Genomic DNA, 15698 nt, shown 5'->3' with positions numbered 1-15698 from the left:
AACTCAGCTCCATATAAACATAAAACAGCCTGATAAAATGAGATTAACTATTAAATAATAAATTTAATAGTTATTTATTAAATATTTAATAAAGTTATTTAATTTAATTTAAAGTTATTTAATTTAATAATAAATTTAATAGTAATAAAGCCAGAGGGGGGAAAAATATGCTACTTACTTTTACGCTCAGCATCTGGAGGTTTATAAAAAGAAAGGCCTAAAGAAACTATTGCTGCCACTTCCAAAATAATCAATGTTACATCTTGTAATGCTTCCCATACTAACTGAAGAAAGGTTTTTGGCTTTTTTGGAGGTATAAAGTTCTGTCCAAACACTTCATTTCTTTTTTCAATATCTGAGGGCTGCCCACTTAAACCTGGAAGAAAAAGAATGAGACAAACACAAAATTAAATACTGAACACAGTGTTATCACATAGTATCATTCTAAGATTAATGGTTTTCTATAAGTCTCAGGATTTAAATGAGGAAGCAAAAGACCTGTGTGTCAGAAAAGGTAGCTTTTAAAGACACTCTTTCGGGATAGGGTCAAAAGTTCACTTGCGAAAAATTGCGAAATATTCAACATCATTCTTCCAGTATTATTCACAGATTTTACTCCCAAATAGATTTCATTCTGTTATTTTAGAAACCATTTCACAGAGATTTTTATAAGCTGGAGCAGAATAATGTGAAGCTAAATTCTTTAGAAGATAATTTTTTTTGTTAATCTATTCTTTATATTCTCTATTATATTCTTTCAATTATTCTAGGACTGTCTGCTCTCTTATAACTTGAATGCAACAGCTTGTGTCTAAGGTTGTCTGACAGAACTAGAGACATTTTAGTTACGTCCATGCTAAATCTTGGTTCAAAACATTTACAGAAACGTGTCAGTTTTACATTGCTTTGTATTTACTTGATTACAAGTTATTCACCGTAGTGCCACATTTAAGATAGACTTAGTCACTGCAATGGCATGTGCTGTATGAAGGTCCTAGATCACATCTTATTCTGACTACTTGTGCTTTATAGGGTTTGTTGTATATTTAAATATTATAAGGGGAAAAAATAATTATGTTTTGTCCATGGAATGATCAAAAATAGTTTAAACAACAGTACAAAACAACAAAGAGAATGCAAGGCAATCCCCCTCATTTTCATTCCCATCAAAAATGACACTACTGTAAATAAGGTTTATTATAGCACAGGGGTGGGGAACGTCAGGCCTCAGGGCCGTACAAGGCCCGGGAGACCATTTTAACCGGCCCGTGAGGCCATTTGAGAAATTATTTGAAAAGCAAAAAATGGCCTTGATTCAATTAAACTGAAAACAATTCCTTTCAATTAATGTTTAAAATTCATTTTAAATGATAGCAACACAAAATATTGTATAATAGACAGACCTTTTAGTGTTTTTGGTATGCGAGCATGTAACGGAATGCGTACATTAATTTCAACCCACAATCAGAAATTGCAAGCAAATTATTTATTTCGTAAATACTCAAATGACCTTTAAATGGAAAAAGGTTTCCCCACCCCTGTTATAGCAACTAATCCATTAATACTGGTGGTTAAGCAATTGACTACAAAAATATTCACCCCACACATCAAAAAGCATTTACTGGGATTTGGACAGAATCTCCTGTGAATTTGCTAAATCATTTGACTTCAGCCCAATATGGTAATAACATGCCCAATAACATTGTTTGTGCAAAAACAAATACCATTGTACACCCTTTAAATGCACTGGTTTAACAGCAGTCTTCTGGTTTGCCTATTTGAATAACTCTCTCTATTCAAACCAGGTATTCAAAGAGGTCATGGTGGGTGTATTCAGTTCATTCATGCATACCACATGTTTAGAGAGTAAAAAAAGGATGGCTTGATGTGGTGAATCAGAGCACATGTGAGCTATGTGGCTGAAAAGCATGCACGTGCGTGTGTTTATGCATCTAGTCTGTGGGATTCAGAGTGATCGTGTATGCGTGTTTGAACAGGATGGTCTGCCTGACAGACCAGAGAGCAGCCTGGTCAGCAGAGCCAATTGTCATTACAACATCCTCCACATTACTCAGCAAAGCCATAGAGGTGGTCAGCCTCCGTACTATTGCTCTTTTCCATTCAGATGAAGGTTTCACTGCATTTTCAACGTCTCAACTTAACACGTCTCAAAAGCAGTGTTAAGCTGAGACGTTGAAAGTACTGGATTGTTTTCCATTCAGCTTTGACAAAACAGAATTAATCTGAAATCCAAATTAATCCAAAAAAATTTCATTTCATTTTGGACACTTTCATCCAATACAATGCTTCCTGGGAACCAAACCCATGGCCTTATCATTGCTAGTGCCATGCCCTACCATTTGAACTACAAGAACATGTAGGTGTCTTAACAAAAAATAACCAGCATTCGCAGCTTCTCCATGCGTCGACTGTTTCTTGCAGTGCTACCACAATGGAAAGTTTTGATCTTTTAAATGGAAGAAAATGCATCATGTCTTTGGTTGGTTGCAATGTCATGCATCACTGGTGCATTTTGTGTATAAACCGAAGGAGACACCAGCTTTCAAGTTGAAGTTTGTAATTTCTGCACCACTAGTCACTAAATAGAATTGCAAAAATAATGATGGTTTTCAAATAGTTTTCCCAAACACACCCCATCTTCTATTGGTCGGACAAACAGTGAATGTTTCTCTGATGTACTAGTAGGGATGTTTTGAAAGTGCCACAGAGCCGCAGAGTTGTCATTTTAGAGGATATCAACCTACAGATGGATTACATATTGTTCTTCAGTTATTAAATTGGAACAGGAGAAAGTATTTTACCATTAAATTTTTTTTATTTTTTTTTACTTTTAAACTATAACATAAAATCTGCAATTAAATTTATTTATGGTAAAATACTTCTACATAGGTTCAGATATAGGTCCTAATTTACTGTATGTGATGCTATCTAAAGAATCACTGATCATCAGGTAAATTTCAAGAGTTGTTCTAGATTCCAAATTAATTCAAAATACTTGACATAAAAACGGAAGAGAAGCCAAAACTGGAAAAATGTACACCAAAATATAGCTATTTGAAAAAGTAAAAATTGGAACTCCTCAATGAAAGAAAGTACAATTGCATTTGAAACATACTCCTAGCACTGCCATGCAAGTGTGGCGATTGAGGAAGGGTATTATAGTCTCTCCACCATGACACATCTGCTAAAGGAGCAGATGTGTCAGGTCTTAGGCCTTTGTCAAAAATGCATTTATACTGCCATATATAATAAATAAATAAATAATATATATATATCTCAAATTCACTCACACTCCAGCTCATGATAGTCATATAGCCTAACTAAGGCTAAAGCGTAAATGAGGGCGAAAAAGACCAGAAATCATTTACACCTTTCTAAAGCCCATCAAAACATGGTCATTTAGTCAGCTAATTACTAATATTTGCATGTGGCTTCACGTTTTAGATGTTCTAAGCCTAAAACAAGTGTTAGCTACACTTGCTGCAAAGATTTATGCATTTTTTTTCTCCCCAATTTGGAATGCCCAATTCCCAAAGCAATCCAAGTCCTCCTGGTGACATAGTGACTCGCCTCAATCCGGGTGGCGGAGGATGAATCTCAGTAAGCTTCTGCACCCGAGACCGCCAATCCACACGTCTCATCAAGTGGCTTGTTCACATTACCACGTAGCGAGTGTGAAGGCCCACACTATTCTCTGCGGAATCCACAAACAACTCCCCATGCACCCCAATGAGAGCGAGAACCATACATTATAGCGACCACAAGGAGGTTACCCCATGTGACTCCACCCTCCCTAGTAACCGGGCCAATTTGGTTGCTTAGGAGACCTGGCTGGAGTCACTCAGCATGCCCTGGATTTAAACTCGTGACTCCAGGGGCGGTAGTCACCAACACTACTCGCAGATCTACCCAGGCCCTGGTGTGAAGATTCAAAAGGTTTTTGCATTTTCCCAATGGAGATTGAATCATCTGGCATCAACCTTCACCTGAGACCTTGAAGGCCACAAAAACAGAAAATGTAATTTATCTAATTTATCTTCCATTAATCCATGAAAGAAACTGGACAAAAGACTGATGGAGCATCCGATAAATATTTAAGAAGAGAATACAAAAAATACAAAATAATAAATAATGAAGCGCGACATCGGGGGATACATGACGCCATGTGAGAAGCAGACGTGTGAGCGACAGCTCTGCGCACTTTGCTAGTTTTTTATTATTTTAATGTTATAATCCGGTGAGATTGGATACACCCAGTTACATTCTTGCTCTTTGAGGTAAACATGGCAAAGTCAAAGTCCTCAGACTCAGAAGACATTAAAAGATACTTATGTGTTCAAGCCCCTGCGAGCCGAGGACTCGATTAGGATAGCGCAGCGGGAGACAAAATTCAGCATCAACAGTCCAACATCTCTGTGATACTGACGATGGTTGTTGCGGACTTGGAGGACCTCGCTGTAATACGTTGATCGATTTCAGCAATGGAAACAACATTTTCTGAGTTGGTCACAAGAGTGGCAGATGTTGTGAAACCGATAGATTATCTGGAGTCATCAGAAAGGGAATTATCTGCTAATCCGCCCGTTTCCAAAACAGATTAGGAATGCATTTTGGAAAAACTGGAATATTTTGAAAATATAAACTGAAGGAATAACATAGGGATTGTTGGAAATTTCTGAGATCATCCAATAAAGATCTCGTCTTGTGCGAGGCAAGGAGCAAAGGAAAGCCTGCTTGGAAGTATCACAGTATTTTGTTGTTCCCGGACTTTGCGAATTCGACAAGAGAGAAATGTGATCAGTTCAAAGAATGTAAGAAACTCTTACATCAATGGAAGATCGCTTTTGCACTGATGTTTACGTCCAAAATGAAAGTAAACACCAGGGATGGCAGAAAAGTATTTACATGTCCCAAACTGTCACTCTCCTTCATAAATACATTGAAGTAAGTAACTTGATGTTTCTTATGTTAGTGGACTGACTCGCTTGTCTGAGTAAGCTGGGCACCATTTTTGTTTCTTTTTGCATTGGCTCCGCTTAGCGGCTGGAGTTTTTGTTGTGGAATTACACTGCTTCGGGACAGTTGTGGATTAATTGGTTTGGTCTTTGTGCTTATGCCTCCCGTTGGCTGAAGTTAGATTTTTTTGTGGAATATTAAGGGACATTAGAAAGATTTCGTCATCTGCTGCACTCAACAGCCGGCTCACTGAACAATTGTTTGTCTGTCAGAGGAAACTGAACGGCTTTATATCAGAGGTTTGATTGTTGCAATAATGGGGAATGTGGTCTGTATAATCTTGTTTTTGACACACAATTTTTTTTTTTATTATGTCAATATTTCAAATGTTAATATGTGTAGGTTATTTCTCTCCATGTGGAATGTGAATGGGTTGGGACAACCCATAAAAAGAAGGAAGGTTCTTTCATTTCCGTAAGAAATATGATAGTGTTTCTTCAAGATATGGGGTGGACAAGTTCTCTTTAGTGCTGGCTAAAGTAAGAGTAGGGGAGTCATTACACTGATAAGTAAATATCTACAAATCAAATTTCTTAAAGTAAAGATAAATTAGGAAGAGTCTTTGTTGTTTTAGGAGATATTCAGGGGCAAAGTTTGATTTTGGCTAATATTTACACACCTAACGCTGATGATCAGGGCTTTTTTAAAGATCTTGAAGGGATGTTGCAAGCTGCTGGGACCCCTAATGATATAATATTGGGAGGAGTCTTTAATCTATTGATGGACTCAGTCCTCGATCATAGTGAAGTGTGTAGCTGGAGCAACATTGACGCTTCACCGGATGTGTAAAAATCTTGGTCTTGCAGATATCTGGCGCCTTCTGAACCCATCTGGTAGGGACTATAAAAAACATTTCATCAGTTCATAAGATTTATTCTAAAATAGATATTTTTTTATATCTAAATCCTTAATTTCATCTGTTGTGGATTGCTCAATTGGAAACCTCTTAGTCTCAGATCATGCCATGGTGAGTTTAGAGATGTTGCCACATACAGAGAAAAATGTATCATATAGTTGCCAATTTAATGTATCCTTTTTGCAAAATCCGGATTTCCAACAAATGTTAAAGACTGTTTATATGGAGACCAACTGGTCCTCAGTATCCTCTGTGGGCGTGGCTTGGGAGACACTTAAGGCTGTTCTTAGGGGTCTGATCATACAGTATGCCTCATTCATCAAAAAATCCAAAGCATGTGAACACGTGGAGTTGAAAGGGAATATTAAAAGTGCAGAGGCAGAGCTGAAGCACTGAATGTCATCTGATGGCCTCAGAGAATTTACCTGACTGAAATACAGATATAATACTATTTTGTTACGAAAAGTGGAGTTTGGGTTGTTCAGGGCAAGACGGATGACAAAGCAGGGAATCTTTCAGCTAGATATATAAAGCAGAGTGTGTCTTTTTCTACCATTCCCTCAGTGAAATCTGCTGGTGGTGAAATATTTACCTCAGCCATTGATATTAATAGGGTTCTAACTTGATCTTTATAGTTCCACATCTTCATCTACTGATTTGTGGAACAATTAGAATTCCGTAAATTGACAACTGAGCAAAAAAAAAAAACTGACCTTGATGAGGTAATTCAGGCCTTCCCTACAGGCAAGGCTTCGGGGCCAGACAGTTTTGCCACTGAATTTCTTTTAGATCTTATGCTACAGAACTGGATTAACTTTTGTTAGAAGTTTATACGGAATCATTAAAGAATGGAAAAATTCCTCCAACCATGACAAGGCCAGATCAGTCTGATTCTTAAAAAGGACAAAGATCCAAACGAGTGTAAGAGTTTCCGTCCAATCTCCGATCCAGCTAGATTTTTGGCTAACCGATTAAGTTATGATCTTATAGATCAGGTGGGGTTTATTTGATGTCATATCTCTTCTGATAACATTAGGCGTTTTATTAATATCATGTGGTCAGTAGCAAAGGATCAGTCTCCGGTCGCTGCCATCTCACTTGATGCTTAAAAAGGCGTTTGATATGGTAGAATGGGATTATCTTTTTAAGATTTTGGAAATGTATGGGTTCGGGAGTACATTTATTGGTTGGATTAAGTTACTTTATAGACACCCTGTAGCAGTAAACAAATGGTTTAAATTTCAGATGATTTTACTCTGAATAGTGGCACTCGGCAGGGTTGCCCTCTTTCCCCATTAATGTTCTGTCTTGCCCTGGAAACATTAGCAGCCACAATAAAAAAGGAGGATGATTTTCAAGGGGTTTTGGCGGGAGGTGTGGCGCATAAGCTTCTGCTTTACACAGATGATATTTTATTATTTGTCTCTGACCCTTCTAGATCCATGCCTTGCCTCCACAGAATTATTAAATCCTTATCCAAGTTCTCTGGATACAAAGTCAATTGGTCTAAATCCGAAGCTTTGGCTCTGACAGCGTACTGTCCAGTAATGGCCTTCCAGCTGGGCACCTTCCAGTGGCCCAAACAGGGCATTACGTATTTGGGTATTTTATTCCCAGTAAATTTGTCTGATTTAGTTAGAGTTAATTTTGACCCTTTAATAAACAGGTTTACGAGCGATGTGGACAGGTGGGCTTCATTACATTTATCAATAATTGGGAATGTTAATGTTATTAATATGAACTGTATTCCCAAATTCAACTACCTGCTACTGCTCTCTTATTTAAATAAATTTGATAGCATAGCGAAGTCCTTCATTTGGAATTGAAAACATCCCAGATTACATTTTAACAAATTACATAGGCTGATTGACAAAGGTGGGCTAGGCCTTCCCAAGATTTTGATTTATCATTATGCGTTTGGTCTCAGGTATTTGGCTCATTGTTCACTTCCACCCGAAAAAGCCCCTCCCTGGTTTTCTATTGAACAGGACTTCCTTGCCCCCATTTCGCCATTGCAAAGACTTTCTATTAAACTAACCTGAGAAGTTAAGTTGCACCCTGTTATTTCGCATTTGCACATGATTTGGACAAGAGTGGCCAGATTGTTTAATTCAGACATTTATTTAAACGTGGTCTTAAGCATATGGCACCAAATTATGTATCATCAAGTCCCCTTTCTGTTGGTTAGAGTGGATTATGAGGGGGGTTACTACACTCGGCGACCTGTATGAGAGTGGAGTGTTGAAATTCTTTGAGAATTTGGGTCATCATTTTGGGATTCCCAGATCTCAGTTTTATAGTTATTTACAGCTGCGCCACATGCTCTGTACTGTTTTTGGGAGTACCACATACACCCCTAAGGTGGCAGATGTTTTGGGAGAGATGATTGCTGCTTTTGGAAAAAGTCATCAGTGTATTACTTCCTGTTAATTCAGAGTCTGTGGGACAGAGCTTCAACTTCTCTGAAGAGATTATGGGAGAAAGATTTGGACTTGGTATTGGGAGGAGGGAGTGTGGACAAGAATTAAAAAAAAAACATCAAGTCTACATCTAGAGATGTAATGGTGCATCTGATGCAATTTAAGATTTTGCATCGATTATATTGGACCCCCCTCTAGATTGCATAGGCTGGGTTTAAAAGACCTTCAGATCTTGTTCAAGGATTCAGGAGTTTTGGTTGAGAGTCCAGAATTTTGTTTGCGAAGTCCTGGATACTCGGGTTATACTCTGTCCCAGACTTTGTGTGTTGGGTAATGGGTCAGTTACTGATATAGCCGATTGGTAGGTAAAGTTTTGGGTCATCACCGGCATGATGATCGGGAGACAGATCATTTTGAGGGGATGGAAATTAAGGAGCGCTCCCTCTTTTTATTATTGGTGCACTGAATTGGGCATGGTAGCATAATTTGAAGAGATGTTGTATAGATGGCTTGGCAATTCGGCTGCATATGACAGGAAATGGGGCGAGTTTTTTTTTTTTGAGCACAGTGACTGGCAGTGGAGAGACATTTTGTTTGGTTTGGATATATATTTGTTCTTTTTTCTGTTATATATATATATATATATATATATATATATATATATAATTTTGTGTTGGACCACTGGATGCGTGTAGTGGAGGGTGTTCAGGGGATGGGATATACAATTTGATAAATTGTTTCAGTGCGTGTATGTTCTGTTTGTGTAAACCTGCTTTTTTTTTTTTCCTCGAATAAATAAAATGTTAATCTAAAAAAATAAATAATGCGGAGCATAAACCATCCAAGTCATTCTAACAGGTTTTTGAAGAGTGTGCATGGAAAATATGACTGATAACTGAAGTCATAGGATGGAGCGATACATCATATCAACAAGAAAGAATTTAACATTTCTGGAAGTTCAGTGGGAAAAGCACATACACCAATTCTAAATATCGACTACCAACCCTCACGTCCTCGTATATATGCAGAAACACCATGGGGGGAAATCCCAGAGTTTTACGTATGAGGGAAACCCAATTATTGCAGCACAATTCAGCAGCAGCAACAACTAGCCAATATGCAATATCACAATATTTTAATAAAATAATATTGTGATATACAAATACATCATCAATGCCCCTGCCCCCACTGCTGAGCCCATTAAACCTATAACCTACCTGACACAAGTTAATAATACAAATAAATGGGATTAAAAAAAAATATTATAATATTTTAATTAGGGCTGGGCGATTTGTCTTAATTATATCTCAACATTTTTCAGCCAATTGACGATATTCGATATACATCTCAATAATTATGTATTTGCTCTAAAATGACACGTGTTTGTTTTTTGTTTTTAATCAGAGGAACCATCATTTCATCCAAACAGTCATTGTAGCCAAGTAAAAAAAACAAAATCGAATAATTGTGATTTTGTGTAATAATGCGTTTCGATAAATAAACGCAAGGGAGAATGAAATTCAATCATTTTCATCAACATGCCCTTAATATTTATATTTTATACACAATGATGCATCATAGCTTAATAAAAAGCATTATTCACCTTCAAATGTTTTACTAATATGGACGAGGTGTGCAAAGCTACTTCAATGATTTACTTTTGAAACCCCAGTTGAACATTGCATAATACTAAATCATTACTGTGAAACATGTCAGTTTTATTCAATATAATGCTGAAATATCATTATTCTGATTATTAGATTTGCATTATACAAAAGTAAAATATCTCTGTCCTGTTTACTTAACCTTCACCTGGGGGCTTTTATTTTGACACGAAAGCGCTGTCGTATTTTACTTCATGCTTTTATTTAGACACCGAAAAGGCAATGTGTATTTGACCGATTACAATGTTCTGCATTTCCTGAAATGCTTTAATCTCTTCCTTTTCTGTTCTTCTGTGCTGCGGTTGTAGATTTGTATGGTAACTGTTACTAATGTTTGGAATTGCGTGAACCTGCATTACTTTTGATTTCACAATGCACGTGAATTGATCAGAGCGCTGCCGTGAGAAAGCAAACACCCAGATCAGCGCATCAATGGTTTGTTTTGAATCGCACATGGACCATGTTTATCTGTATTTAAATCACAGACTCATGTGGATTAATAATCGCGTATTACCAACTCGCCATTTTGATGTTATTTTGATTAATTGTCCAGCACTGAAGGATTGTGCAATGAGTTTACCAAATGAAAGCATATTAAAATCATTGCGATATTCACAATATTGGTACATTTGACCTCGTCAGGAAAATTATCTTGATTACATTGTTAATATTATATATAATCGCTCAGCCCTAATTTTAATATGATTAAAACCTGCAACAAGCTGAACTGGTGTTACGTTCTTCACTTTCTTATCTTGTCTCACAATCCGAAAGTAATGTTTGTGACAAGCAGTCAGAACTGTTTTTTTTCAGCTGATCATTTCATCATTCCATTTTGCAATGTTTTAAGGAGAACATGCTTCTTTCCTTTCTAGAAGCCTGCGTTAGATTTAACCAAAAAAAAAAATCATTTTTTTTGGCTGTACTTTAACAATTAGATATCCTTATCTAATCAAAATATATTGATTCAATTATTGTTTGTGATCACCTTCTAGGTTAAGCCATTGAAATTAATTTATTGAAACACAGAAAACTTTTACCACAATACATTTCTAAATTGTTATTACACTTTAAATTAAACGAAAAAGCAATTAAAATAATGAAGTGGTAAAAAAAAAAAAGAAAAGAAATCATATATAACAAACCGTTGACCAAACATTTATGGTCTCCAACTTCCTCCACCGGCCCCATTTGCCTTGATATAAGTATCCGTCTACCTCAACAGGTGGAAAATTACAGATACAAAATAAGATCACAAAGACAGCAATAAAACTAAACATTAAATATATGAAACTTTATTTACTATAATAATTTCTACTAATAAAAAATGGCTACAATAGTTTAATTCAATTAGTCTGTGCTTAAACATATAGAAAATACCGGTTTTCCTATTTGGTGTGAGCCTAGTAAATTCCCTTGTGTTCCCCAGTTATGCTGCCTAATAATTTCCACTGTGTTCCTCTTATCAAAATTTGTGTTTGTATAGAATTTCATTAAAAAATAAAATACAACTCAAATTTAGGTTCAAGGTGAACAGGTTTTGTAATATTTTATGATTTAAATCACTTTCCCTAAGCAAATCATAAGGTTCTTTAAATGGTGTACAACATAATTTTATATCAATAGAAAACTTTTGTTGAATTCAGTGCCTGCAAATTAAAAACCTTTATGTAGTGGATGATGAATCCAATTTGATTTCACAAAACAATTTGATTTTAATAATTTGAATAAACATTTTCATTAAGACAGATGCTCGGTCGATCATTTTCACCTTAATGATATTTCATAATAATGTCTTTTTAATGTCTGTATTTCCTTAATTATGAAATATCTAATATATGTGCTGTTTTTTTTTTTAAATCTATCTTTATCTACTTTTTTGTCTAGATCGAGTCAAGAAAGTATGTTATAACCACTATGGAAAATGTTTCATGCTATTCAGAGAACATGTCAACAGTGAAAATGGACACGCAACCAGCCTCTTTAATCAGCCCTTGGCCTCAATTTGCAGTAGAACTGATTTAAGGAACCAAGCTGGCCAGCACACCAAACAAGCATAAAACATTTACCTGAAGAAAAGGAGAAGTGCATCACAATTTAAAGTGAAGCCAAGACAGCTCAAAAAGTCACTAGTTAAACTTTAAAGAGTGGAAAGATTAGAAGTGGCTTTGCTTCTGGATTGAGAAATGGCCCGCTTACTAATTAGAAATCCCTTTTCAATTGTCAAAGCTCTTGTAATCTTGAATGACTGCTAAATTTCCTATGGCAAAGCTGAGTGATCTGATTAAGCTAGAAAACGTGTCATAACAGCAGGGCTGCCTACCAGCAAGCTATTGTGAATCAGAGGGAACCAGGTAGAGCTAAACTGGCGGATCACTGTTGGGCTCCAAGCTCAGTTAGCTGTGTGGTGTGTAGTGTGAATGCCGTACAGACAGAGCCCTCAAGATATTCGGTTTAATGCACAGGCTGATAAAGAAGAAATGATCTGACCATTTACACAAAGCTCAGGCACAGCATGGGCCAGGTTTCAGATAGTCTATTCAGGAAACAAACGTAAAAATTTAGGAGTCACTGCACAATGACTTACTGATGTCATCAGAGTGACCCCATTATTAGAGCCATAAATGTCGACACAATGAGAAAATATACATTTCCACTGACGCTATAGTTTCCACTGACACTATGACAAAGGTATAGCTCTGGCCTACAGACAGCACAGTAAGCCTCTGTTTCAATCACTCAGTATTTCACCACCTGCTAATAAAAGTCAGACCTCGTGAGGGCAGGACTGGGCAGGTGACACTACATAACAGCATCCAAACATGCCGAACAAATCAGTGAGTTGAATGTTTAATCATGAAGACTGGAAGATCAATTTCATTACTCTTACACCCATATCATTTGCAATGCTAAGTGTTACAAAGTATAATTTAGAGCTGGTTTATGACCTAGCAGTTCCAATATACAACATTAATACCATTAACAATTATAGTATTGCTTGGGCTGGGTATCGCAAACCACTTCACAATAAGTATTGTGATATACAGTACTGTGCAAAAGTTTTAGGCACTCAGTCTGGGATTACATGAAGAGACAGAAGCAAATGAGACAGCCTAAATAGATAGAAGAACTGTGGTGAATTCTCCAAGCTTGGTACAACCTCTCTGCCAACAACCAAGAAAAACTGTGTCCAAGCGTACCTAGGAAAATTGGGGCTGTTTTATAGGCAAGGTGGTCACACCAAATATTGATGTAGCTTTTTGTATGTTTACTGGACTTTGTATGATGTTAATTGATAAATGAAACTATTTATGGCATTATTTTTGAAGACATCCTCACTACGCAACATTTTTCATAAGTGCCTAAAACTTTTGCACAGATCTGTACATTCAGTATGTTGAGATGCATCACAATATCATAATTAGATCGCAGTGGAAAACTGCTGGGCAGTGAGAGCGACCCAATGTGTCCACGGGAGAAATAGTGAATCTGCAGGTTCAGTTTCGATAAAAGCACTTTTGACCACACCGAGATACACCGGTCTTAGTGTTCGCACTTATTTATACGACCTGCTTCATCATTCCTGAAATGTTGGATATGATATGAATACACAAATAGATGAAAAAAATATCAATACAGGGATCTAAAATTTCTATTTAATGTCATAAAACAAAAAAGTATAGCGATATATCAATATATGATCGTATTGGCACAGCACAAATGCTTACAATGTATTGGATTTTTTTCTAACCTCTAACCCAAAATATTAAACATAAATTAGTTCAGCCAGAACAACTTTAGTGTCATTTCTGAGACACTAGCAAAACATATGACCATTTTCAAACAGATTTCCCTGAACACTTCCCACTTCTGCCATTGGTTACACAAGCTTGTCAATCCACCCCAATCTCAAGCCATTGGTTGAACCATTGTTGCTCAAAACAAGGCACCACAGAACCAGTGTTGACACTTGATGGCGAAATCCACCTATGAATGGCTTACTTCTAGTTGCCTCTGCTCATTTGCATCAGGTGTTTATATTTGTATACAGCTGACAGAAAACAAGACGCATGCAAATTGACTCAACTGTAAAGCAGCTTTGATGCAGCAATTAATTTACATAGAACCAAAGCCTAAAAATAAGCTTAACTAAAACTAACACTATTCGTTAGCTGCCTTATAAGCACTGTTATTTCCTTCAGATAATGAAAATCTACAGTGTTTTCTATTTTCGTCTATTGAAGAGCAAAACTGATTAAAGTTACCCATTCAAATAAAACACTAATACCAGGAAGTGTAGATCCTTTCCAAACTCTATATCATATGTGGTATATTTTTTATTCATTCTGATCAAGTCTGCATGCTAGATAGATTAGTGAGCCACTCACACCAAATGTATAGACTGAAACACAGGTCTGTGATCACGGCATGTTTACACATGAAAGAGTGAGTTGTGTCATCTGCAGAGAACCGCTATGGACATGGTGCCGTTTTAATCTGGGATCAAACTGAAAATCCCTTCCCCCAAAAGTTAAATCAAGGTCAGGCCAGTGATTAAACCTAATGTCTACAGAGAGGTAATAAACCAATGGAGCTGCAGCTGTGGACTGCACACTGACTCCGCACTTTTCCCCATCTTAGCCTAGAGACTATATACCTGATCACTTCCTATGACAGAAAGAGCGAAAATGATTGAGAGAGAAGATGAGTGTGCAACTATAAACAGAGACAGCGAAAAAAGACAAATAAAGTTCAAGAGCAAGAGAAAGACAGACAGAAAAGACAAACTGAAAATTACAATCCACATTTTCAAACCTATACACTGCACCACACAACCACACATTGTCAGTCAACAAAGGGACATACTAAGCTTAGAGATATCACAGCCAAGCAGAGCTTTTACCAAGATACATTTTTAATTCATGTAACTTTTCAACAAAGATGCTAATCAAAATCTGATGAAAATCACAGCCTCCATTCAGTAAGCACAAAACAAAAATCTCCACAACTACACACTTCTAATGCATGACTTGCTGATGTGGGTATCAAACCAGGAACCTTCCGTTTTACATTTCATAGCTCTAACCCATGGGTGGGCAACTATTTTGGTAAAGGGGCCAAATCGGTTCTGCATTGATTTGGTTTTTGTATCTTTTAAGCCCAGAAATAATTGTGCACTCAATATTCTGACGTATATCTGTGACTAATTGGACCATTCTGGAATTGCCTAAAGTATTGTATTGCTCTGCAATGGTAGATACTTTTCTATAAGTCATTAAAGAACTGAATAAAGGCTGCGTTTATAAATTTATTTGACCATCTCTACTTCCCTGTTAATTTATTATTCATTTTAACAATCTCTACATCAGAGGTCTGTTTTAATAAAAAAAAACATTTAAAATGTATAGAACTTTTAATGTTTGTCGCAAAGCGGGCAAGTTTACATATTTATTTCTAAAACATTACCCGTTAATATCCTAAAAGGGTCATGATGCAGGTCTTCTCGATGGTTTGACTTTTAGCACACAACTGAATGACATCGGCTGCATGACTGTAATAAATGATTACTGCAAGAGTTATATTAACATACAGGTGCGAATGGACTTCAACATTTCTAAATTGCACAAATAAAAAATACATACACATGTTCATCTCTGGCTTGCTTTTGCTCGCATGTCAATGATGCCGAGATCTACTTTTATATTTAAGCAATGAAGGTTT

General features: G+C 36.6%; 1 protein-coding gene across 4 annotated transcripts in view; it reads right to left on the bottom strand.

Annotated features, from left to right (window-relative positions):
* Positions 1-15698, bottom strand: part of LOC127637555 (plasma membrane calcium-transporting ATPase 1-like) — a 59511-nt gene that overhangs the window by 25594 nt on the left and 18219 nt on the right. For all 4 annotated transcript variants that reach the window (XM_052118663.1, XM_052118665.1, XM_052118662.1 and 1 more), the window contains exon 3: positions 179-376. In XM_052118663.1, the coding sequence (XP_051974623.1) occupies positions 179-376 (198 nt within the window). The remainder of the gene's footprint in view (positions 1-178; positions 377-15698) is intronic.

The sequence above is a fragment of the Xyrauchen texanus genome, chromosome 45 (assembly GCF_025860055.1).
Source record: "Xyrauchen texanus isolate HMW12.3.18 chromosome 45, RBS_HiC_50CHRs, whole genome shotgun sequence".
NCBI lineage: Eukaryota > Metazoa > Chordata > Actinopteri > Cypriniformes > Catostomidae > Xyrauchen > Xyrauchen texanus.
Note: the sequence above shows the minus strand (reverse complement) of the source record. Positions and strands in the feature narration are given on the sequence as shown.